Source organism: Pituophis catenifer, unplaced genomic scaffold (assembly GCF_029215685.1).
Source record: "Pituophis catenifer annectens isolate HBS135680 unplaced genomic scaffold, rPitCat1.0.hap2 SCAF_17, whole genome shotgun sequence".
Taxonomy (NCBI): domain Eukaryota; kingdom Metazoa; phylum Chordata; class Lepidosauria; order Squamata; family Colubridae; genus Pituophis; species Pituophis catenifer.
The window spans coordinates 10,763,035-10,788,325 of record NW_027256897.1 but is presented as its reverse complement, the minus strand read 5'-3'; the positions used below and the strand labels follow the sequence as shown (position 1 = coordinate 10,788,325).

General features: G+C 48.2%; 1 protein-coding gene across 1 annotated transcript; it reads right to left on the bottom strand.

Moving 5' to 3' along the window:
- Positions 1 to 2,651: 2,651 nt before the first annotated feature.
- Positions 2,652 to 24,516, bottom strand: OLFML2A (olfactomedin like 2A). The gene is made up of 8 exons (XM_070955681.1): positions 24,418 to 24,516; positions 14,959 to 15,222; positions 11,255 to 11,362; positions 9,667 to 9,855; positions 9,133 to 9,382; positions 8,806 to 9,015; positions 8,017 to 8,202; positions 2,652 to 4,076 (listed from the first exon to the last, which is right to left on the bottom strand). Exons 1-8 carry the CDS (start codon positions 24,514 to 24,516, stop codon positions 3,475 to 3,477), a joined length of 1,908 nt encoding a protein of 635 aa, XP_070811782.1. The 3' UTR covers positions 2,652 to 3,474.
- Positions 24,517 to 25,291: the final 775 nt, after the last annotated feature.

The following is a 25,291-nucleotide window of genomic DNA, read 5'->3' as shown; positions in this document are numbered from 1 at the left end:
TTTTAGTTCTGCAGCTGTTATCATGTGAAACCAAGATTGAATGATGGCTTCTGTTAACTGGGTTTTATTGCTGGGTCGCTTCTGACTAACCAGTTTCTTTAGTCGGAAAATCCATAGATTTTCAATTGGGTGAAGGTCTGGGCTATTCCAGCAATGGAATAGGATTATTTTGAAACTCCAAAAAAAAGTGGTGTTATTAGCCATCAAACCTCAAAAAGACACTTTTCCCAAAAGGTTTTCACAATTTTGGCCACTACTGTAGCTTTCTCCTTCCTTCCTTCCTTCCTTCCTTCCTTCCTTCCTTCCTTCCTTCCTTCCTTCTTTCCTTCCTTCCTTCCTTCTGACTAACAAGTTTCTTTAGTTGGTTCCATAGATTTTCAATTGGGTGAAGGTCTGGGCTATTCCCAGCAGTGGAATAGGATTATCTTGAAACTCCAAAAACAAAATAGGTGGTGGTATTAGCCAACAAACCTCAAAAATACACTTTTTTTTTAAATTTGATTTATATGCTGCCCTTCTCCGGGGACTCAGGGTGGCTTACAATGCGTTAAGCAATAGCCTTCATACTTTTGTATATTTATACAAAGTCAGCTTATTACCCCCACAATCTGGGTCCTCAATTTATCTACCTTAGGAAGGATGGAAGGCAGAGTCAACCTTGAGTCTGGTGAGATTCGAACTTACAGTAATTGCAGACAGCTGGTGTTAATCACAATGCTATCAGTCTGCTGAGCCACCAGGCCCATCCTTTTTCCAAAAGGTTTTCACAATTTTGGCCACGACTGTACCTTTCTCCCACCTTCCTTCCTTCCTTCCTTCCTTCCTTCCTTCCTTCCTTCCTTCCTTCCTTCCTCCCTCCCTCCCTCCCTCCCTCTCTCCCTCCCTCCTTTCAGACTAACAAGTTTCTTTTAGTAGGAAAATCCATAGATTTCCAATCGGGTTAAAGTCTGGGCTATTCCCAGGCCATTCATTCCAGCAGGATTATCTTGAAACTCCCCAAAAAAATAAGTGGTGTTATTAGCCCTCAAACCTCAAAAAGACACTTTTCCCAAAAGGTTTCCACCATTTTGGCCATGACTGTATCTTGTGTATATTTTTCAGTGAAACACACAAAGTTGTGAGAACTTTTGCAAGGGGGGGAGAAGGGACAGCTGGAGAGGGGTGTGTATTTACTGCGGAGGGGAGAGGAACAGTGAGGATTTTCACACCGACGTCCCAAGCAGTGTGAAGGCTGATTTCAGCAAATGGCAAAAAAACACCAAATATTTGGGACATTTGCTCCCTGGGCGGGAAGAACCCCCAAATCCCACTCCTGGCGGGCCCCGCTCGCCCCTCTCCTCCCAGGAGTCCCCACGTGGCCCATTTTGGATGCAGGTAACTGCAGGGCATGTGCAGAGGCTCCGGGAGGGCGGAAAATGGGCCTACCGGAAGTTCAGGAAGAGGGCCTCCAGAGGGCCTCCGGAGCCTGGGGAGGCCATTTACACACTTCTCGAGGAAAACCTCCAGAGGCTGGGAAGAGCCTGGTTTAGCTCAACAGACAGAAGCACTGTAATTTAACACCAGCTGTCTGCAATTAAAGTAAGATCGAATCTCACCAGGCTCAAGGTCGACTCAGCCTTCCATCCTTTCTAAGGTAGGTAAAATGAGGACCCGGTTTGTGGGGGGCAATAAGCTGACTTTGTATAAAATATACAAAAGTATGAAGGCTATTGCTTAACGCACTGTAAGCCGCCCTGAGTCTCCGGAGAAGGGCGGCATATAAATCAAATTAAAAAAAAAAACTGGAGCAAGCAGCTATTTTGTGCCTCTCGCCCCCAAAGATGTCTGAATCCTCCCCATCCTTGTGGGACAGTCAGAATCACTCCTGTTTAATACAGATAGTAGTCCTGGATGTAGAACGGTTCATTTAGTGACCGAAGTTTCAACGGCACTGAAAAAAGTGTGACTTTGGACCGTTTTTTTTCCAGAGTTACGACCGCTGCAGCATTCCGCCAGAGTCACGTGATGAAAAATTCAGACGCTCAGCAAAAGGGTTCATCTTTATGACGGGTTGCAGGGCCGTCTTTCCCAGCCCCTGGGGTCACGCGATCTGCCTTTTGCGACCTTCTGACCAGCAACGCCCCCTGGGAGTGCGGGTGAGGAAAGCCAGATTCACTTAACAACCAGGTAACTAACTTATTAATGGTGGGGATTCCCTTAACGACTGAGGCAGGAAAAGTCATAAAATAGGGCAGAACGTCTCGCTTAACGACGGACGTTTTGGGGCTTCGTTGTGGTCGTAAGTCGAGGACTACCTGTCCTGGCCACTAAATACTCTCACCCCTTTCTCATGATGCACTAGCAGATCACCCCAACGTAATGGGTTCGTTTAGCGACCGTTTAACACTACAACGGTACTGAAAAAAAGTGACTTACGGCTGTTTTTCACACTTAACGACCGTTACAGCGTCTCCCAAGGTTCACCTGATCAAAAGTCAGACGCTTGGCCACTGACTCACATTTATGACAGTCGTGGCGTCCCGGGGTCACGTGATCCGCTTTTGCGACCTTCCGACAAGCAAAGTGAAGGGGGGAAACCAGATTCACTTAACAATAATATATATTGTATACATATTATTGTAATAATATAATAACGTAACACAATTCGCTTAACAACTGTGGCAAGAAAAGTCGTAAAAACTCACTTAACAAATGTTTCCCTTAGCCGTGTAAATTTGGGGAGGGGCCTTACTGATGGTCGTAACTCAAGGACTCCCTGTGATGCTAGTTACACACAACTCCCTATGTCAAAACAACTCGTTGCATTTAGCTCAACGCCTGAACCATTCAGCCAACGGCCTCACTGTGTAAACATTGCAGAAAAGTTTCTTAAGATTGCAAAAAAATGTGTCAAGGTAATGATGATTTAAGAGCTGCCTAGCTGCTGTAATGCTGTAATCATGATGCAATGGTAGTAATGAGTCAGCAGGATTATTTGACTGTTACCACTTTAAGAGTCTGTTTTATAAGAGAGGCCCTATTGGGGTGTATCTCTCTCCCTCTCTCTCCCTGTGTGCTTTTGTGCTGTAGTTGCTGATTGATTGTTTGGCCTTTGCCTAGTATGTGTATGTATATATTCTTTTATAGAGATAAACCACTATTCATTCTTACCAACCTTTGTTTGATGTAATTGCTCCTGGGTTGTCTCAAGTAGTACCGCTGAGCACACTGTGACAAAATGCACATTATTTTAAGGGGGTGCCCTGTATGGGAGAAATTTCACAAGAAGGGAGCCTGCGACAAACAGCAACTTTCTAATCGCCGTCGCCCCCAAACCCTGCCAGCTGCTGGAAGCGCCCCAAATGTTCCTGACAGATTGTGCCATCTACAAGATGTCAGGCCCCATCTCTCCCGTCAAATGTCTCTCCTGGGGCCGGGGCCATCTTGCAGCCACGAACAACCCCCTCAGGGGACCCACCCGTGGCATTTCGGCGCTCAAGCCACGAATTGCAGCTTGTAGGTCACTTGGTGGCCGTTATCCCAGCCGTAAAGGACTTTCTCCTTGGGGTTGTAGTCGATTTGGGTGGTGAAGCCAAATTCGTTGTGGAAGGGCAGCTCGGGGCGGACTTCGGTGGCGGTGTGAGTATCGTAAGCGTAGGTCACTCGGCCATCCCGGGCGTTGCACTCATCCACGGCGTAAAGCACGCCACAGACCACAAAGCAATTCCCGTAAGCGTGACGTCGGAGGCTAGTCTTCCACGTGGTGTCCTTCTGCATGGAGAGGTCGGCCGGATCCAGCTTGCTCACCACGATGACTTCCTGCTGGGAATAACTGGAATCCATCGCCGGGTAGATCACCCACAGCCCGCTCTCGTCCACAGCCAAGTCGATGTCGGAGTGGCCGCGCCACTTCCAGGGCGTGGCATCCTCGTAGACCACGTCGTCCAGGAAGGACCAGGTGGCCACGAAGCGCTGGCGCAGGTCGTATTTGATGAGGTTCCTGGTGAAGGCCCGGTTGTAGTAAAAGGAGCCTTGGTACACCACGTGGCCAGTCCCAATCCAGTTGTAGGGGAGTTTGTAGAGGTTGCTCCAACGCCCTGGGAGGACCGAAAGAGCTCGGGGTAAGAAATGCAACCTTAGAATACAGAATAATAGAGTTGGAAGGGACCTTGTAGGTCATCTAGTCCAACCCCCTGCTTAAGCAGGAGACCCTACTCCATTTCTGACAAATGGCAGTCCAATCTCTTCTTGAAAGTCTCAAGTGATGAAGCTCCCACAACTTCCGAAGGCAGCTCTGATCCATTGGTGGATGGTTCTCACTGTCAGAAAATTTCTCCTTATTTCCAGGTTGAATCTCTCCTTGGTCAGTTTCCATCCATTTTTCCTTGTCTGGCCTTCAGGTGCCTTGGAAAATAACTCAACCCCTTCCTCCTCTCTGTGGCAGCCCCTCAAATATTGGAAGATGCTCTCCTGTCTCCCCTGGTCCTTCTCTTCACTAGACTAGCCAGGCCCAGTTCCTGCAACCGTTCATCGTATGTTTTAGCCTCCAGTCCCCTCATCCTCCTGGTTGCTCTTCTCTGCACTTTTTCTAGAGTCTCAAACTCTTTTTTATAGTGTGGGGACCAAAACTGGATGGAGGACTCCAGGTGTGGTCTTACTAACGCTTTATAGAGTGGTACTACGGTAAAATCTCATGTGATCCTGATTCAATCCCTCTGTTAATGCAAGTTTGGGTCGCATTCAGGGGTGGGGTTTAAAAATTTTAGCAAGGGGCTCTCTGCCTGGTTTCTAGGTTGGTGTGGCCATAGTGGGCGTGGCTTACTGCACCACAGTGGAGGGGGAATGTTTTTGCCCTTCCCGGCCTCTGGAGGTTTTCCTCGAGCCTCCGGGAGTGTGTAAATGGCCTCCCCAGGCTTCAGAGGCCCTCTGGAGGCCCTCTTCCTGAACTTCCGGTAGGCCCATTTTCCGCCCTCCCCGAGCCTCTGCGCATGCCCTGCAGTTACCTGCCTCCAAAATGGGCCGCGTGGGGACTCCTGGGAGGAGAGCGGCGGGCAGGGCCAGCCAGGAGTGGGATTTGGGAGTTCTCCGAACTGCACAGAATCTTAGCTAGAGCTCAGCAGCCCCCAGCAGCCCCACCCCTGATCGCATTGGCTTTTTTGGCTGAAAAAGGGAAGAAAGGAAGGAAAGAAAGGAGGGAGACAGGGAGGAGATGGGGAAGGAAGGCAAAAAGGGAAGAAAAGAAGGAAGAAAAGGGGAAGAAAGAAAGGGAGGGAGGTGTTGGGGAAGGAAGGAAAGAAGAAAGGAAGGGAGAAAAAGGGAAGAAAGGAAGAAAAGAAAGGAAGAAGGGAGGATATGGGGAAGGAAGGAAAAAAGGGAAGGAAGGAAAGAAAGGGAGGGAGGGAGGAGATGGGGAGGGAAAAAGGGAAGAAAAGAAGGAAGAAAAAGGGAAGAAAGAAAGAAAGAAAGAAGGGAGGGAGGAGTAGGGGAAGGAAGGAAAGAAGAAAGGAAGGGAGAAAAAGGGAAGAACGGAAGAAAAGAAAGGAAGAAGGGAGGATATGGGGAAGGAAGGAAAAAAGGGAAGGAAGGAAAGAAAGAGAGGGAGGAGATGGGGAGGGAAAAAAGGGAAGAAAAGAAGGAAGAAAAAGGAAAGAAAGGGAGGGAGGGAGAAGTTGGGGAAGGAAGGAAAAAGGGAAGGAAGGAAAGAAGAAAGGAAGGGAAAAAAAGGGAAGAAAGGAAGAAAAGAAAGAGAGGGAGGATATGGGGAAGGAAGGAAAAAAGAGAAGGAAAGAAAGGGAGGGAGGGAGGAGATGGGGAGGGAAAAAAGGGAAGAAAAGAAGGAAGAAAAAGGAAAGAAAGAAGGGAGGGAGGAGTTGGGGAAGGAAGGAAAAAAGAGAAGGAAGGAAAGAAGAAAGGAAAGGAGAAAAAGGGAAGAAAGGAAGAAAAGAAAGGAAGAAGGGAGGATATGGGGAAGGAAGGAAAAAAGGGAAGGAAGGAAAGAAAGGGAGGGAGGAGATGGGGAGGGAAAAAAGGGAAGAAAAGAAGGAAGAAAAAGGAAAGAAAGAAGGGAGGGAGGGAGGAGTTGGGGAAGGAAGGAAAAAAGGGAAGAAAAGAAGGAAGAAAAAGGAAAGAAAGAAGGGAGGGAGGAGTTGGGGAAGGAAGGAAAAAAGAGAAGGAAGGAAAGGAGAAAAAGGGAAGGAAGGAAGAAAAGAAAGGAGGGAGGGAGGAGTTGGGGAAGGAAGGAAAGGAGAAAGGAAAGGAGAAAAAGGGAAGAAAGGAAGAAAAGAAAGGAGGGAGGGAGGAAATGGGGAAGGAAAAAAAGAGAGGCTCCCTTGCTGAATGCTGACTCTGTAAAACCGCTTAGAGAGGGCTGGAAAAAGCACCATGAAGCGGTATAGAAGTCTAAGGGTTATTGCTATTTTAAAAAGGGCAGCTTCTCTCCTCAACAGTCTGCTCAGAAAATCTCTTTCTCAACCAAAGTTATTGTTTGTGCAAATCACGGGGTCCTCCGCGTGTCTTAAATTCCAGTGGGAGTCCTGAGCAGACTATTTACAAAGTTGGCTTAATCAAAAAAAATAAAATTAAAATGGAAGAGGCATTTGAAAGGGCAGGACCGCCCCTGCTCGGATTTCAGCCCAAAAAAGAGAAGAGCTTCCTCAGCTGCACACCACGCAATCTCCCATGGCAATCTTTCCCGTAGGTTCCTTTTAACCATGCATGGAAAACTCTCCGGGCAAAGGAGCTGGCCAGGAACCAGCGCAGGGAGACGGCAGGCAGGGAAATCAAGGAGTTCAGACACAGAGGGGTGGGGTTTTTTTTAAGAATTGGCTTTGCTTTAAAATTGTGAGGCTCATCCGAGCAGAAGCAGCATCAGAAAAATTAGAAAGCAGAAGAAAAGAAGAATGCGGCAGCTATGGAAATTAGGAAGGGAGGGAGGAAAGGAGGGAGGGAGGGAGGGAGGGAGGGAGGAGATTAGGAGAAAGGAAGGAAGGAGAGAATGAGAGGAGGAAGGAGATGAGAAAGAGGAAGGAAGGAAGGAGATGAGAATAAGAGGAAGGAAGGAAGGAGATGAGAAAGAGGAAGGAAGGAAGGAAGGAAGAAGGGAGATGAGAATAAGAGGAAGGAAGGAAAGAAGGAAGATGAGAATAAGAGGAAGGAAGGAAGGAAAGAAGGAAGGAAGGAGATGAGAATAAGAGGAAGGAAGGAAGGAAATGAAGGAAAGAAGGAAGGAGATGAGAATAAGAGGAAGGAAGGAAGGAAAGAAGGAAGAAAGGAGATGAGAATGAGTGGAAGGAAGGAGATGAAAATAAGAGGAAGGAAGGAAGGAAGGAAGGTGATGAGAATAAGAGGATGAAAGGAAGGAGAGAATGAGAGGAGGGAAGGAAAAAAGGGAGATGAGAATGAGAGGATGGATGGAAGAAAGGAAGGAGATGAGAATAAGAGGAAGGAAGGAGATGAGAATGAGCGGAAGGAAGGAGGGAAGGAGAGAATGAGAGGAGGAAGGAGATGAGAATGAGAGGATGGAAGGAAGGAAGGAAGGAGATGAGAATGAGAGGATGGAAGGAAGGAAGGAAGGAGATGAGAATGAGTGGAAGGAAGGAGGGAAGGAGAGAATGAGAGGAGGAAGGAGATGAGAAAGAGAGGAAGGAAGGAGAGAATGAGAGGAGGAAGGAAGGAGATTGAGAGGAAGGAAGGAAGGAGATGAGAATAAGAGGAAGGAAAGGAAAGGAAAGGAAAGGAAAGGAAAAGAAAGAAGGAAGGAATAGAACAAAGGGCAGAGAAAAAGAAACCAACTAAATCCTCTTTTTATTTATACGTATATACTTGGCCCAGGAATTCCGCCAACCTTGAATCTGCTTCCGTGTTTGGGAAGGTGTTTTAAGCCTCGCTTAGTCCTTGTGGTTACAAGCTAAAGCCACGATCTGCGAAACTGCCGTGGCCCGTTTCACAAACCGTGGCTCAGTCCACGGACAGCCCACCCCACTTGTCTCCGCAGGGGTGCAGCGGCCCCCCTCTGCCCATCCGTTCGCCCTTCCTCACCTTGCTTGAAATTCTCCAAGTTGCGGAATTCCAGCAGGCTGTTCCCGTAATAGTAGTTGGCCACGTAGATGCGGTCATCGGAGGCCCCCGGGTCTTTCATCCAGGCGCCCTCGTTACGACCGTAGCTGTGCTGCTTCTCGGGGGGCTCCACGGCCTTTAGGGTCCCCTCACACGAGGCCTCGTGGGCTGCGGGTCCAATGGAGAGGATGGGAAGGGCTGGGGACATCCCCACGGTGCCAAGTTTCCCAGCTCTGTCCCGGAGGAGACCCCCTAACCCAGGAGTGAAATGCTCCCAGTTCGGACCGAATCGCCCAATCCGGTAGTGATGGAGGCGGGTGGTTCGGAGAACTGGTAGCAAAAATACCTGCCCCCCCTTCCCCATGCCCAGCTGAGCCACGCAATCATCAGAGGCTTTTTTTTTTTACTTTTAAAAGCATTTTTTCTACAACCTCTTCAGAGCGAAGAGGTGGTAAAAAAATGCTTTCAAACGGCTCTGAAGATCTCAGCTGAGTTGCCTGATCATCAAGGCTTTTTTTTTCTTTTAAATGCCTCTGCTGATCAGGCAACTCAGCTGGGATCGTCAGAACCTTTTGAAAGCATCTTTTTACAATCCCTTCGCCGAAGAGGTTGTAGAAAAAATGGTTTTAAAAGTAAAAAAAAAATTGGCCACGCCCACCCAATCATATTAACCCCCCCAAGCCATGCCCACAGAACCGGTAGTAACAAATTTTAGATTTCACCACTGCCCCCAACCCAATCAGCCCTGGCAGAGGTAGAATTCACACATACCGTGGCTGGGCAGGGGACGGATCTCGGAGACGTGGCCACGTCTCCTGGAGAGCAGAGGAGGGCCAAGCCGACTTTGGAGCGTGGTGCTGAGGCTCACAGTGGGGGCCACGGAGGTTGCGTTGTCAGGGGAAGCCGTAGGAGGACTTTCCCCCACTCTGGGAAGGGTCTCTTGGTCCACCAGTGTCAGTCCAGCTTCCTTCCCGAAGTTTTCTGCAAGAAAGGGGCATTCTTAGCAAGCCGAAAGCTGGGGATTTTTCCCACAAATGGTAATACCCTCAACATACAATCTTGTTCCACACTACAATGGCAATGGACACCCTTACTCACCGTGGCTGCTCACCATCCCCTCTGCTTCCGCTCGATGCTTCGCTTTGTAGTACAGATGGCCCCGGATGACAGTCTGCTGCCCGGAAGAATCGGATTTAGAAGTGGGTGGTGGGAGACCCATCCTCCCCTTGGCACTTTCCTTCCTTAGTTTTTCTGCCTTCTCCTTGGGAATTCTGGGAGTCTCTTTGCCCCCCAGACTTTTCCGAGGGCCGGCGTATTTCTGAACGCCCTCCTTGTGCCCTGCGGTGTCCTAAAAGGAGGAGAGAGACACCACAGCCTTGCAGAGACGCATCATGGTAGAAGCTTTAACTCCTAGGGTCTTGCACCCGCAGGCTGTTAAATAAAGCCGTTTCGGTCGAAACGGACATGGCACGAAAGGACAAAGCGAAGAGGAGGGAAGAGGGGAAAAAAGGGCAAACTCAAGGAATAAACAGGAAGAAAAAAAAATCAGGGATCGCAGACAAGCAGATCGACAGATCCAGAGGTTGGAGGAGATGCAGTCGGTGCATTCCAGCCGAAACGACGGGGACTAACCTGCGCCTTGTGTTCCGGACTTGCGACGGCTGCATCCTTCTGGAGCAGCTGATGCTCCAGGTTTGAAAGCTCCTTCTTGAGGCCTACCACCATGTCCGAGTAGTTCTCGTACCGCTTCATCTGGTCGCTCAGGTGCATGACGCTCTCCTTCACCACGTGGCTATCGCGACTCAGATTGGTTCTCACCGTCTGGGGTGGGGGTGGCGGGTGCGAGAGGAGATCGATTGGGGGTGGGGGTGGTGACAGTATTAACATCTTTCCTGTCTTTCCAAACCCCTCCCCTTTCTTTCTTTTTGTAAATATATTTTTATTATAATTTTCTCTTTCAAAATTCCAAGCTATTTAGCTCTCATCAGCTAGCCATACCCTTACTTGGATTTGAACTTGGGCTGCCTGCATGTTAGACAATTGTATTAACCTTTGAGCCACAAGTTCTCCTCCCTTCATCATTTTGAGCCAGGGAGAGATTAAGAGTGTGTGTGTGTGTGTGTGTGTGTGTGTGTGTGTGTGTATATATCTTTAACTTTCTTCTAAACATTATCTATTTTATTTCGGTTATCAATCCACCTATACCATTTATCCTATATCGCATAATATTCTGAATCCTCTTTTTCTTTTAATTCTAAAGTTAATTTGTTCATTTCGGCACATTCAAATAATTTTTGAATAATTAATCCCTCTGGTGGTATATTATTTGCTTTCCAATATTGCGCATAAGCAATTCTCGCTGCTGTAAGTATATGTATCTTATTTTTTTGGTCGTATTTGGTTTTTAGTACACCCGGGAGAAATGTTTCCGGAATTAATTCGAGTTGACTGTTAATTAATTCTTGTGTCCAATGTTGTATTTTGCTCCAGTACCTCTTCACTTTGGGGCATAACCACCACATATGAAAGAAGGTACCTTGGTGGTGATTACACTTCTAACACTTAGGGCTTAAATTCGGATATATTTTCGGCAATCTTCCAGGTGCTAGATGCCATAAACCCCTCGCCTTTCTTGAGTAGCCTCCGAAACAGTGGTGGGCTTCTACCAGTTCGCCCTGGTTCGGGTAAACTGGTAGCGGCGGCAGTGGGAGACTCCGCCCACCCGCCCGGACGTCATCATGGATGTTCTGTGCATGTGCAGAAGCACTGTGCGCAAGTGCGCTCACAGTTCCAAACCGGTAGCAAAGGTAAGTGAAAACCACTACTGCTCTGAAACCCTGAAGCCCAGGGAATCCTAAAGTCCATCTAGTCCAGCCCTCCTCAGGACCCCCCCCAAACCAGCATGGTCTACTCAAGCAGACCCATCACAGGTAACCTCATCGTGTTGAGATTCTGCTGCTGACCGGTTCTTATCCTCTCCCCCATCCTTTAACCAGGATCTACTTTAATTATCACTTAATTATGGCTTACATTCAGGGGCCACTCAGAGGGACAGATGAAAAGAGATCCTTCTGGCTTTCTCCAGTAGGACATCATCTCCGGGGCTGGAAGAGATCTCTCCTCGCTCCCCCAGCCCTCCCACCTTCTCTTAATCCACCCAGTTCCTGCTAAAGAAGGAGGAATGAGGGTTCTTGGAGAACCCCAAGAAGTTGGAGCTCACCTGTTCCAAGGTGTTCATCTGCTCCACCACCTTGTTGATGTAGGAATGGACCTTCATCAAGTCCATGCTGTAAAGAGCCCCTTCCAGCAGGTCGGTGATGGACTGCAGCTGCAGAAGAAGCGGGGAGGAGCGGTTAAGGCACCAGGCTAGAAAGGAGTTCTAGTCCCACCTTAGGCATGAAAGTTGGTTGGGTGACTTTGGGCCAATCACTAGGAGACGGTGAGTTCTAGTCCCGCCTTAGCCATGAAAGTTGGTTTAATTTAATTTAATTTAATTTAATTTAATTTCGAATTTATATACCGCCCTTCTCCCTGAGGACTCAGGGCGGTGTACAGCCAAGATAAAAAACATAGAATACAAATATTAAAACATTTAAAAATATATATAAAATTTGGCCCAAAAAATTAAAATCGCAGACTAATTAAAAGGATTTAAAAATTTTAAAAATTTCTTCTTAAGCCAACCCGGCTTGCTGAAAAAGATAGGTTTTCAGGGAACGACGGAAGGCATTGAGGTCCTGGATTCTTCTTATCTCCGTGGGCAACTGATTCCAGAGGGTGGGAGCCCCCACAGAGAAAGCCCTCCCCCTGGGGGCCACCAGCCTACATTGTTTGGCTGATGGCACCCTGAGGAGGCCCTCTCTGTGGGAGCGCACGGGTCGATGGGAGGTCATCGGTAGCAGCAGGCGGTCTCGGAGATAGCTAGGCCCTATGCCATGGAGCGCTTTAAAGGTGATAACCAACACCTTGAAGCGCACCCGGAAGACCACCGGGAGCCAGTGCAGCTCGCGCAGGAGTGGTGTTACATGGGAGCGCCATGTTGCTCCCATCACTACCCGCGCTGCTGCATTCTGGACCAGCTGGAGCCTCCGGGTGCTCTTCAAGGGGAGCCCCATGTAGAGAGCGTTACAGTAGTCAAGGCGAGAGGTGACGAGGGCGTGAGTGACTGTGCACAGGGAATCCCGATCAAGAAAGGGCCGCAACTGGCGAATCAGGCGAACCTGATAAAAGGTCCCCCTGGTAACAGCCGTCAGATGTTCCTCCAAAGACAGCTGCCTATCCAGGAGGACTCCCAGATTGCGAGCCCTTTCAGTGGGGGCCAAAGACTCGCCCCCAATAGTCAGTGATGGAGTCAACTGACTATATCGGGATGCCGGGAGCCACAGCCACTCAGTCTTGGAAGGGTTGAGCCTGAGCCTGTTCCTCCCCATCCAGATCCGCACAGCCTCCAGGCACTGGGACATCACTTCAAGGGCATCGTTGGGGTGGCCTGGGGTGGAGATGTACAGCTGGGTGTCATCAGCGTACTGGTGGTATCTCACCCCAAAGCCACGGATGATCTCGCCCAGTGGCTTCACATAAATGTTGAACAGAAGGGGCGAGAGGACCGATCCCTGCGGCACTCCACAAATGAGAGGCCTCGAGGTCGACCTCTGCCCCCCCTGCCAACACAAACTGCGACCGGTCGGAGAGAAAGGAGGAGAACCACCGTAACACGGTGCCTCCCACCCCCAACTCTTCCAGCCGGTGCAGCATGATACCATGGTCGATGGTATCAAAAGCCGCTGAGAGATCTAATAGGACCAGAACAGAGGAATAACCCCTGTCCCGAGCCCTCCAGAGATCATCGACCAACGCGACCAATGCCGTTTCCGTGCTGTGCCCAGACCTGAAACCTGACTGGAACGGATCCAGATAGGATGTTTCCTCCAGGAATTGTGGAAACTGTTGCGCGACCACACTCTCAACAACCTTCGCAATGAAGCGAAGGTTGGAGACAGGACGATAGTTAGCCAATATTGCTGGATCCAGGGACGGCTTCTTGAGGAGAGGCCTCACCACCGCCTCTTTCAGGGCAGCGGGGAAGTGACCCTCACTGGTTGGGTGACTTTGGGTCAATCACCAGGAGACGGTGAGTTCTAGTCCCGCCTTAGGCATGAAAGTTGGCTGCGTGACTTTGGGCCAATCACCAGGAGACGGTGAGTTCTAGTCCCGCCTTAGGCATGAAAGTTGGTTGGGTGACTTTGGGCCAATCACCAGGAGACGGTGAGTTCTAGTCCCGCCTTAGCTATGAAAGTTGGTTGGGTGACTTTGGGCCAATCACCAGGAGACAGTGAGTTCTAGTCCCGCCTTAGGCATGAAAGTTGGTTGGGTGACTTTGGACCAATCACCAGGAGACGGTGAGTTCTAGTCCCGCCTTAGGCATGAAAGTTGGTTGGGTGACTTTGGGCCAATCACCAGGAGACGGTGAGTTCTAGTCCCGCCTTAGCTATGAAAGTTGGTTGGGTGACTTTGGGCCAATCACCAGGAGACGGTGAGTTCTAGTCCCGCCTTAGGCATGAAAGTTGGTTGGGTGACTTTGGGCCAATCACCAGGAGACGGTGAGTTCTAGTCCCGCCTTAGGCATGAAAGTTGGTTGGGTGACTTTGGGCCAATCACCAGGAGACGGTGAGTTCTAGTCCCGCCTTAGGCATGAAAGTTGGTTGGGTGACTTTGGGCCAATCACCAGGAGACGGTGAGTTCTAGTCCCGCCTTAGGCATGAAAGTTGGTTGGGTGACTTTGGGCCAGTCATTCAACTCTGCCCACCTCACAAGGATGTTGTTGTGGGGCAAATAGGTGCGTTGGATATGTTTGCTGCCTTAAGTTCTTTGTAACTCTACTAAAGGCAGGATATAAGTAAGTAAATAAATAAATAACACAGAAAGCCCAAGAGTTCCATTTCTCTCGGTGGTTTCCCCTCCCGGTGTCCCCTGAAGTCTTCTCAGAGCAGCCCCAGAGAACCCTAGGACAAGGGGGTGGTCTCAAGTGGGCTTGGGGAGGGGGTGGAGACCCCCTGTTCCACTTCAAAGAAAGCCCCTCCTCGGCTGCTAAAATCAAATCGTCCATTCCCCCCCACCACCTCCTTTCTTTCATTCCTGCTGCCAGAGGCTCCATTGAGCCGGAGAGGAAGAGGAGGTGCATCTGCAGAATCCTGGCCAGAGGCGATATTCAGCCGGTTCGCACCGGTTCACACGAACCATTGGCGGAAATTTGGCCAAGGTCGCCGAACCGGTAGAAACGGCCAGCTGGCCACACCCCTGAAACGGTCCCCCGGTCACCGCTGACTCACCCCGCCCGCCATGTTTGTTGCCGCCATGTTGTTCACGCAAGCACCTCCCATTGCCTTGCAAGTCCAATGGGATGCACATGTGCGAAGAACATGGTGGCGACGGTAGCAGCTTTTTCCGCGACCTCCGGTACTTTTCGGCGGCCTGGGAGGCTTCTTTGCCAGCTGCTTTTCAGCAGCGGCGGCTGACTGGGAGCCGCCAAAAACTCCAGTCAGCTTGCCTTCCGGACTCTGGACCAGCCGTCGCGGAAGGTAAGCAGCCCGAACAAAGAGGCGGTGGTGGGGGAGGAAGTGGAGCTAGGGCCGGGGCCGCTAAAGGAGGGAAAATGGAGGCGACTGGCGAAGAGAGGGCGGGGGTAGATAGGTGGAAATTCCCAAAATTTTCCTACCTTTTCCTGCAGGCGTGGCTAGGTGGGGAGGTCATGTGACTGAGTGGGCGTGGGCGATGTCAAGTTGGCCACGCCCACTCAGTCACATGCCCCCCCTCCATCTAGCCACATCCACCAAACCGGTAGTAAAAAATTTTGAAACCCACCCCACCACTGGTCCTGACGACCGGGGGGGTCCCTCCACCGCCTGCCTCGAGTCCCTTCCCTACCTTGTGGAGTTCGGGAGCCTGCTTCTTAAGCCTCTCCGTCTTCCACTCGTCCTCGCAGGGGTTGAGCGAGGCTGGGGGGGCAGCGCAGGAGCAGCGGCAGTCGCCCCCCGAGCTGACCGTCTCCACGGTGTAGAAATCCTCCCCTCTCCTGCCGCCTTCCCGGAGACGGGCGCAGGCGGCTTTGCTGAGCGGGCGCAGGATGCATTTGCAGCGGCAGTTGGAGCCTTCGGAGGTCATGCGGACCTGGTCAGGGTCTCCGAAGAGCTACAAGGGGCGGAAAAGCAGGAAGGATTTAATTTAGCAGCCTCCAAAGCCCCCTAGGGATCTCCGCTTGGTCTCCTGTCCTTCCCACTAATCCAAACCATAGCAAATTCCTTGGCTCAGCCCATCCGTTGTGGGTTTACCTAACCAACTAACCGCAGTTAAGCAAATCACAGATGGGGACCGACCCAGCCACCTGGAAAATGGGGGGGGAGAGGGTGTGGTGTCAACTTCTCCACTCTCCCTGGATGGAGGGAGGAAAGAGGGCGAGGGTCATGGGATTTGTGGGAAGGGGAGTTTTTGACTCCTGGCATCCAGTTGCTCTCAGCCCTGAATGGGCCAACCAAGATCAAGCTGCAGCTAGAATCAAGTGGTGGGTAGTTCCAGAGAGTGAGTAGGGATCCAAAAGCATTCAAAAGAGCTAATTTGTGGTAAAATGGGCAGTCAATACATTAAATAATTCTTCCTTCTTTCTTTCTTTCTTTCTTTCTTTCTTTCTTTCTTTCTTTCCTTCCTTCTTTCTTTCCTTCCTTCCCTTTCTTCCTTCCTCCTTCACTCACTCGCTCACTCACTCCCTTTCTCTTCTTTCTTTCTTTTTTCTTTCTTTCTTTCTTTCCTTCCTTCCCTTTCTTCCTTCCTCCTTCACTCACTCACTCACTCCCTTTCTCTTCTTTCTTTCTTTTTTCTTTCTTTCTTTCTTTCCTTCCTTCCCTTTCTTCCTTCCTCCTTCACTCACTCACTCACTCCCTTTCTTCTTTCTTTCTTTTTTCTTTCTTTCCTACTTTCTTTCCTTCCTTCCCTTTCTTCCTTCCTTCCTTCCTTCCTTCCCTTTCTTCCTTCCTTTCTTCCTTCCTCCTTCACTCACTCACTCACTCCCTTTCTCTTCTTTCTTTCTTTTTTCTTTCTTTCCTACTTTCTTTCCTTCCTTCCCTTTCTTCCTTCCTCCTTCACTCACTCACTCACTCACTCCCTTTCTCTTCTTTCTTTCTTTCTTTCTTTTTTCTTTCTTTCTTTCTTTCTTTCTTTCTTTCTTTTTCCTCCCTCTCTCCTTTTCCTCCCTTTCTTTCCCCCTCCTTCCTCCTTTTCCAGAGGCCTTATTTCAAAGCAGGTTTCAAAGCTGCTGGCACGGCGGTACGGAAGCTGATTAACCGTGGTTAAGGAAGCTGAGCTCTTTCGCCCTCCAGGGTTGGGGTGTGGGGGTGTGCACAGCTGAGGTGGAGCCTTGGACTTGGCCTCTGCAGGACCGGAAAAGCCAAAATCTTTGGGGATTGAAAGAACGCACAGGTGTCCGGAGGTGTCATTGGCACAAAATCTGAAGCTTTGTTCTCCCACCAGAAGGAGCGGAGTTGCTCTAGCCCAGTCCTCTGCTTCCAACTGTTCGTTTAGTGACTGTTCGAAGTACAACGGCACTGAAAAAAAGGGACTCCTTTCCGTTTTTCACACTTATGCCTGTGAGTTGAGCAGGGGGTTGGACTAGAAGACCTTCAAGGGCCCTTCCAACTCCTTCCTTCCTTCCTTCCTTCCTTCCTTCCTTCCTTTCTTTCTTTCTTTCTTTCTTTCTTTCTTTCTTTCTTTCTTTCTTTCTTTCTCCTCCCTCCCCCCTTTTCTTCTTCGCTTCCTACTTTCCTTCCTTCCTTCCTCCTTCACTCACTCACTCACTTTCTCTTCTTTCTTTCTTTCTCTTTCTTTCTTTTTCCTTCCTTCCTCCCTCCCTCCCTCCCTTTTCTTTGTCTCTTCCAACTTTCCTTTTTTACTTTTCTTCCTTCCTTCCTCCTTCACTCACTCACTTACTAACTCACTTTCTCTTCTTTCTTTCTTCCTTTCTTTCTTTCTTTCTTTCTTTCTCTTTCTTTCTTTCTTTTTCCTTCCTCCCTCCCTTTCCTTTGTCTCTTCCAACTTTCCTTTCTACTTTCCTTTCTTCCTTCCCCCTTCTCTTTCTTTCTTTCTTTCTTTCTTTCTTTCTTTCTTTCTTTCTTTCTTTCTTTCTTTCTTTCTTCTTTCTTCTTTCTTCTTTCCTTCCTTTCTTTCTTCTTTCCTTCCCTCCCTCCCTCCCTTCTTCCTGTCTGAAATGGTACGTGGGTCCTGCCAGAGCAGGGGGTTGGACTAGAAGACCTCCAAGGTCCCTTCCAACTCTGTAATTCTGTTCATCGTAAGTCGAGGCCCACCTGTGGATCCAGTACTAAGTTTCAAATCCCGGCGCTACCAGTTCGCTGTCGCTTCTGAGCACGTGCATAGCGTTTTTGATGACGTCTGGGCGTGTGGTTGGACCCTCCCGCCACCACCGCTACCGGTTGGCCTGAACCGGGGCAAACCAGGAGCAACCCTCCACGGTGGGCATCCCAGCACTTTTCGGCACGCAGGGCAGCGCCCCACAACCGCTCCCTGCCTGGCACCCTGCCGGTTTTACCACCCGATAAACAGGGTCAATCTTTGCAGCTGTCCGAAGAAACCGACTCTGGGTTGGGTGGGGCTCCTCCCCCACAGCAGCTGCCAACTGACCGGATGATTTATTTTGGGAGAAGGCGGATTCTGGCAATCATTTTTTTCCCCCCAAAGATTGCCTAACTCTTGTCCCACGGCCTCTTTGCGCATTTAGGTTGCATTGCCATCCGGGAGAAAGGAAAAGAGAAAGTGAGTGAGTGAGTGAGTGAGTGAAGGAGGAAGGAAGGAAAAAGAAAGAAAGAAAGAAGAAAGTGAGTGAGTGAAGGAGGAAGGAAGGTAGGAAAGTAGGAAGAGAAGAAGAAAAGGGAGGGAGGGAGGAAAGAAAAAGAAAGAAAGAAAGAATGAAGGACGAAGGAAGAAAGGAAAGTAAAAAGGAAAGTTGGAAGAGACAAAGAAGGAAGGGAGGGAGGAAGGAAAAAGAGAAAGAAAGAAAGAAAGAAGAAAGTGAGTGAGTGAAGGAGGAAGGAAGGAAGGAAAGTAGGAAGAGAAGAAGAAAAGGGAGGGAGGGAGGAAAGAAAAAGAAAGAAAGAAAGAAAGAAAGAAAGAAAGAATGAAGGACAAAGGAAGAAAGGAAAGTAGAAAGGAAAGTTGGAAGAGACAGAAAAGGAAGGGAGGGAGGAAGGAAGGAAAAAGAAAGAAAGAAAGAAAAAGAAAGAAGAAAGTGAGTGAGTGAGTGAAGGAGGAAAGAAGGAAGGAAGAGAAAAAGAAAAGGGAGGGAGGAAGGAAGGAAAAAGAAAGTAAGAAAGAATGAAGGATGAAGGAAGAAAGGAAAGTAAAAAGGAAAGTTGGAAGAGACAAAGAAAAGGGAGGGAGGAAGGAAGGAAGGAAAAAGAAAGAAGAAAGTGAGTGAGTGAGTGAGTGAGTGAGTGAAGGAGGAAGGAAGGAAAAAGAAAGAAAGAAAGAAGAAAGTAAGTGAGTGAGTGAAGGAGGAAGGAAGGAAGGAAAGTAGGAAGAGAAGAAGAAAAGGGAGGAAGGAAGGAAGGAAAAAGAAAGTTAGAAAGAATGAAGGACGAAGGAAGAAAGGAAAGTAAAAAGGAAAGTTGGAAGGGACAAAGAAGGAAGGGAGGGAGGAAGGAAAAAGAGAAAGAAAGAAAGAAAGAAGAAAGTGAGTGAGTGAAGGAGGAAGGAAGGAAGGAAAGTAGGAAGAGAAGAAGAAAAGGGAGGGAGGGAGGAAAGAAAAAGAAAGAAAGAAAGAAAGAAAGAATGAAGGACAAAGGAAGAAAGGAAAGTAGAAAGGAAAGTTGGAAGAGACAGAAAAGGAAGGGAGGGAGGAAGGAAGGAAAAAGAAAGAAAGAAAGAAAAAGAAAGAAGAAAGTGAGTGAGTGAGTGAAGGAGGAAAGAAGGAAGGAAGAGAAAAAGAAAAGGGAGGGAGGAAGGAAGGAAAAAGAAAGTAAGAAAGAATGAAGGATGAAGGAAGAAAGGAAAGTAAAAAGGAAAGTTGGAAGAGACAAAGAAAAGGGAGGGAGGAAGGAAGGAAGGAAAAAGAAAGAAGAAAGTGAGTGAGTGAGTGAGTGAGTGAGTGAAGGAGGAAGGAAGGAAAAAGAAAGAAAGAAAGAAGAAAGTGAGTGAGTGAAGGAGGAAGGAAGGTAGGAAAGTAGGAAGAGAAGAAGAAAAGGGAGGGAGGGAGGAAAGAAAAAGAAAGAAAGAAAGAATGAAGGACGAAGGAAGAAAGGAAAGTAAAAAGGAAAGTTGGAAGGGACAAAGAAAAGGAAGGGAGGGAGGAAGGAATGAAAACAAAAGAAAGAAAAGAGAAAGTGAGTGAGTGAGTGAAGGAGGAAGGAAGGAAAAAAAGAAAGAAGAAAGTGAGTGAGTGAAGGAGGAAGGAAGGAAGGAAGGAAGGTAGGAAGAGAAGAAAAGAGGGAGGAAGGAAGGAAGGAAAAAGAAAGTAAGAAAGAATGAAGGATGAAGGAAGAAAGGAAAGTAAAAAGGAAAGTTGGAAGAGACAGAAAAGGAAGGGAGGGAGGAAGGAAGGAAAAAGAAAGAAAGAAAAGAAAGTGAGTGAGTGAGTGAAGGAGGAAGGAAAAAGAAAGAAAGAAAGAAGAAAGTAAGTGAGTGAGTGAAGGAGGAAGGAAGGAAGGAAAGTAGGAAGAGAAGAAGAAAAGGGAGGGAGGGAGGAAAGAAAAAGAAAGAAAGAAAGAATGAAGGACGAAGCAAGAAAGGAAAGTAAAAAGGAAAGTTGGAAGAGACAAAGAAAAGGGAGGGAGGAAGGAAGGAATGAAAACGAAAGAAAGAAAAGAGAAAGTGAGTGAGTGAGTGAGTGAAGGAGGAAGGAAGGAAGGTAGGAAGAGAAGAAGAAAAGGGAGGGAGGGAGGAAGGAAGGAAGGAAAAAGAAAGTAAGAAAGAATGAAGGATGAAGGAAGAAAGGAAAGTAAAAAGGAAAGTTGGAAGAGACAGAAAAGGAAGGGAGGGAGGAAGGAAGGAAAAAGAAAGAAAGAAGAAAGGGAGGGAGGGAGGAAGGAAGGAAAATAGGAAGAGGAGGAGAAAAGGGAGGGAGGGAGGAAAAAAAAAGAAAGGAAGAAAGAAAGAGAAGAAGTGAGCATTCTCAAAAGATCAACCAGGACTGAAAAGTTGCCAGCTCTGCAAGATTAAGGGGAAATCCTCAATTTACAATGACAACGGAGCCCGGCCCTTTTTGTCGCTAAGCGAGACAGCTGTTATACAAATCCTGGCCTCCTCGTTGCAACGACCTTTCTTGCCACCATCGTTAAGTCAGTCACTGCAGTCGTTAAAATTAGCCACACGGTTGTGTGACGTGGCTTCTCAGGCGGCCACAAAAGGGGTGGGGAACGCTGCAACCATCATAAATAGGAGTAAGAGCCTGGTGGTGCGGCAGACTAAAGCACTGTTATTAACAGTTATTAACATCAGCTACCTGCAATTACTGCAAGTTCAAATCTCACCAGGCTCAAGGTTGACTCAGCCTTCCATCCTTTCTAAGGTAGGTTAAATGAGGACCCAGATTGTGGGGGCAATAAGCTGACTTTGTATAAAATATACAAAAGTATGAAGGCTATTGCTTAACGCATTGTAAGCTGCCCTGAGTCTCCGGAGAAGGGCGGCATATAAATATAAAAAAAATTAAAAATATCTATCTATCTATCCATCCATCCATCTATCCATTTGTCTGTCTGTCTCTCTGTCTGTCTGTCTGTCTCTCTGTCTGTCTGTCTGTCTGTCTCCGGAGAAGGGCGGCATATAAATTAAATAAAAATAAAAATAAAAGAAATAAATAAAATTTTGACCATGGGGGATGCTGCAATGGTCATAAGTTCAGAAAAACAGTCATGTGTATGTTTTCAGTGATGATGTAACTTTAAACGGTCACTAAATGGACTGTCGTATGTCCAGGGCTACCTGGGGTCCATTTCACCTCGGTCTCAAATATTCAACCATTTTTAAATTTCTCTCTATTTTTTTTTTAATCCTTACAAAACTAGGCATCTCTACCACACACTGGCCAGCGTCTCAACACTGCTAGAAAAATTGGAGATAAGCCCTTGGTGCAATTTAATTCTCCCCATCAGGAAATTCCATTTCTTTGACTTAAAAGTTCCAAGCATCTTCGTAAGGAAAATATGGCCTGTTGTTTGCACCACTGCGATGTGAAATACACCAGGGCGGTGAGGAATGCTAGCAAATTTAAAGAGCCTGGTGGCGCAGCGGACTAAACTACTGTTAAAGTACTGTTTAGCTGCCAGCTGCCTGCAATTACTGCGAGTTTAAATCTCACCAGGCTCAAGGTTGACTCAGCCTTCCATCCTTTCAAGGTAGGTAAAATGAGGACCCGGATTGTGGGGGCAATAAGCTGACTTTGTATAAAAAAAGAACACCGCTGGGGGGGGGGCTGAAAGCCCTACTAAGCAGGTATATATAGGAGCCTGGATAGCTCAGCAGACTAATGCATTGTAATTTAACTCCAGCTGTCTGCAATTAGTAAGTTTGAATCTCGCCAGGCTCAAGGTTGACTCAGCCTTCCATCCTTTCTAAGGTAGGTAAATTGAGGACCCAGTTTGTGGGGGCAATAAGCTGACTTTGTATAAATATACAGAAGTATGAAGGCTATTGCTTAATGCATTGTAAACTGCCCTGAGTCTCTGGAGAAGGGCGGCATATAAATCAAATTAGATAGCTAGATAGATGATAGATAGATAGATAGATAGATAGATAGATAGATAGATAGATAGATGATAGATAGATAGATAGATAGATAGATAGATATAGATATAGATATAGATATAGATATAGATATAGATATAGATATAGATATAGATATAGATATAGATATAGATATATACAAAAGGATGAAGGCTATTGCTTAACGCATTGTAAACTGCCCTGAGTCTCTGGAGAAGGGCGGCATATAAATCAAATTAGATAGCTAGATAGATGATAGATAGATAGATGATAGATAGATAGATAGATAGATAGATAGATAGATAGATAGATAGATAGATATAGATATAGATATAGATATATACAAAAGGATGAAGGCTATTGCTTAACGCATTGTAAGCCGCCCTGAGTCTCCGGAGAAGGGTGGCATATAAATCAAACATAATAATAATAATAATAATAATAATAATAATAATAATAATAATAATAATAAACCATGTGTGTGTGTTTATCCTGGGCCACTTCCCCTCGGGGCACCCCAAAGGGCATCATTACCATCCCTTTGCATAAGGGAATAATAACATAATACTTTAATCTTTTCGGAGGGCAGATTAGTGTGAAAAGCGATGATGATGCTCCTAGTGGCACCCAGCTACTCATTATCTCTTCCACATATTGTAGGGTGTCTCTCCCTCCCTCCCTCTCTCTCTCTCTCTCTCTCTGTGTGTGTGTGTGTGTGTGTGTGTGTGTGTGTGTGTGTGTGTGTGTGTGTGTTGGTTTCACTTTGCAAAGGATAAAGGCTGGGCAGGTGGGCAGAATGCCACTTCGGATCGTGGGCCTTTTGTTTGGCAAACCGGTCGATTCTCCCCCCCCCCCACATTTTTTCGGCGTTTTAATTGGTCCCTCGGAAGTCATTGGGGGGAGTGAGTCAGCCTTATTGAATGGAGAAAAAAGGGGGAGGGAGGCGATCTGGCTGTAAAAACTGCCCCCAGATGATTCAGGCTGTTCCAGGGCTGGGGCTACCCCCCCTCCTCTTTCTTGCAAGCAGGGATTGACCAAGGGAGGAATCTGGGCACCCCACCAAAGAGAGGGGGAGGGAAAAAACCCTTCTCGGTGGATATTGGTGACTTCCAGGGGTCAATAAATCAATAAAAACATCTATACACCCCACCTTTCCCTTCCTCTGGAGGTTCTCACTCAGGCTATTTTGTTAATTGATGTATATCTCCTACATATCTTTAACTCAAAAGAGAAGCAGTCTCCCAGGCCCAAACCCCAAAATCTGGAAAGGGAATCGAGCCCTCTGCACATGTTCAGAGGCAGTCTCCAGAAAAGGAGAGGTCGATTCACAGAGGGGCCAAGCAAAAAGGCGAGCAAAATATCTATCTATTTATCTATCTATCTATCTATATCTATCTATCTATCTATCTATCTATCTATCTATCTATCTATCTATCATCTATCTATCTATCTATCCATCCATCTATCTTTGTCTGTCTGTCTGTGCATCTGTCTGTCTGTCTATCTATCTATCCATCTATCTATTTGTCTGTCTATTTATTTATCCATCCATCCATCCATCCATCCATCCATGTATTTGTCTGTCTGTCTGTCTATCTATCTATCTGTCTGTCTGTCTGTCTGTCTGTCTGTCCGTCCATCCGTCTGTCTGTCTGTCTATCTATTTATCCATCTATCTATTTGTCTGTCTGTCTATCTGTCTATCTATCCATCCATCCATCCATCTATTTGTCTGTCTGTCTGTCTGTTTGCCTGTCTGTCTATCCATCCATCCATCCATCCATCCATCCATCCATCCATCCATCCATCCATCCATCTATCTATCTATCTATCTATCTATCTATCTATCTATCTATCTATCTACTTTCCTTTCCAGCAATAATTACTTTTCCAAAACCCGCCTTTTTAATTACTAGTAATTCATAAAGTAATTAATAATTACTTTTTTGCCCCGCAAAAGAAAAAACTTTTCCCCCTCTCTTTAATTGTCTTTCTCCTGGCTTCTTGATCCCTTCCTGGCAGGAAGAGATCAAATCCCCCCCCCCTTCCAAGGGGCTTTTTGTTCCCCCAAAAGCTAATGGATCCGTGGATCCATTCTCTGCTCTAAGGGGCGCGCGGGCGGGGGGGGGGGCACCCCGAGACCCTCCAGAGACCTCCGCTAAACCGCGCTTCCCGGTTTACAAGCCAGCGAAGCTTTCCATACGATGCATTGGATGGAAATGCGATAGATAGTTTTTGAGTTTATTTTAAAAATGTAAAATTCACTTTAAAATTTAAAATTCAAAGTTAGAAACACAAACTTTTGAAGCCGCGGAAACGGGCCGATGGTTTTTTAAAGTCGGATCAAATGAAACGGACGGATCGCATCATCAGCCGCCAAGGGAAAAAAACGGGGGGAATCTCTGGGTGTGGGGGGCGCGGAGAGCCCACCGACCCACATTCGCGAAAGCTTGGTTTCCCCAAGCAGGGTCGCCCCCCTGCCCCGACCACCCCCCATCCCCGGGATCCCTTCGGAGGCTTCGCCTGGTGACTGGCAAGTCAAGATCCCGGGCTTGGCATCGCATCGGGGGGGCAGTTTTCCCCCCTTGCGCCCCCTCCCCACTCCCGGTGGGGGGCTCCTACCTTCCCTGTCCCCTGCGCCGGGACGGAGGAGAAGCGCAGCTGGAGGAGAAGAGCGGCGATCATCCAAGCCAGGAGCCCCCGATTCCTCGGGGTTCCCATCATGACGACCCCTCCCCAAGCAAGCGCTTAGACTCGGTGCGCAACGCCGGGCGGGGACCCTCCGCCAACCGCACCGTCTGCTGAGCTCTGGGAGCCCTGGAGGGTGGAGGGGGGGAGGGCAAGGAAGAAGGAGGGGCTTCCCGGCCGATGCCCCCGCCTCTGGGCTGAGCTTGAGGGGCGCCCCCCCCCCGCCCCCTTCGCCTCGCCAGCGCAGGATCTGGCTTCATCTCTCCCATCTACCCACCCACCCATCTACCCACCCAGGACGGCCCAAGCAAGCCCCCTCCCCACCCTCCCTTTAACGGTAACAGTAGAGTTGAAGGGACCTTGGAGGCCATCTATCCCAACCCCCTGGTCACTGCAAGAGATTCTAGGGCAGTGACGGCTAACCTTTTTGCCATTGCGTGCCAAAAGCATAAATCCACACCAGTGGTGGGTTTCAACATTTTTTTACTCCCGGTTCTGTAGGTGTGGCTTGGTGGGCGTGGCATGGCTTGGTGGGCGGGGCTTCATGGGAAAGATATTGCAAAATCCCCATTTCTTCCCCATCAGCTGGAATTTGGGAGGCAGAGAATAGACGGGGGCGGGGCCAGTCAGAATTTTTACTCCCGGTTCTGTGGGCGTGGCTTGGTGGGCGTGGCAGGGGAAGGATACCGCAAAATCTCCATTCCGTCCCCACTCCAGGGGAAGGATACTGCAAAATCCCCATTTCCTCCCGATCAAAGCTGGGACTCGGGAGGCAGAGAATAGACGGGAGCGGGGCCAGTCAGAATTT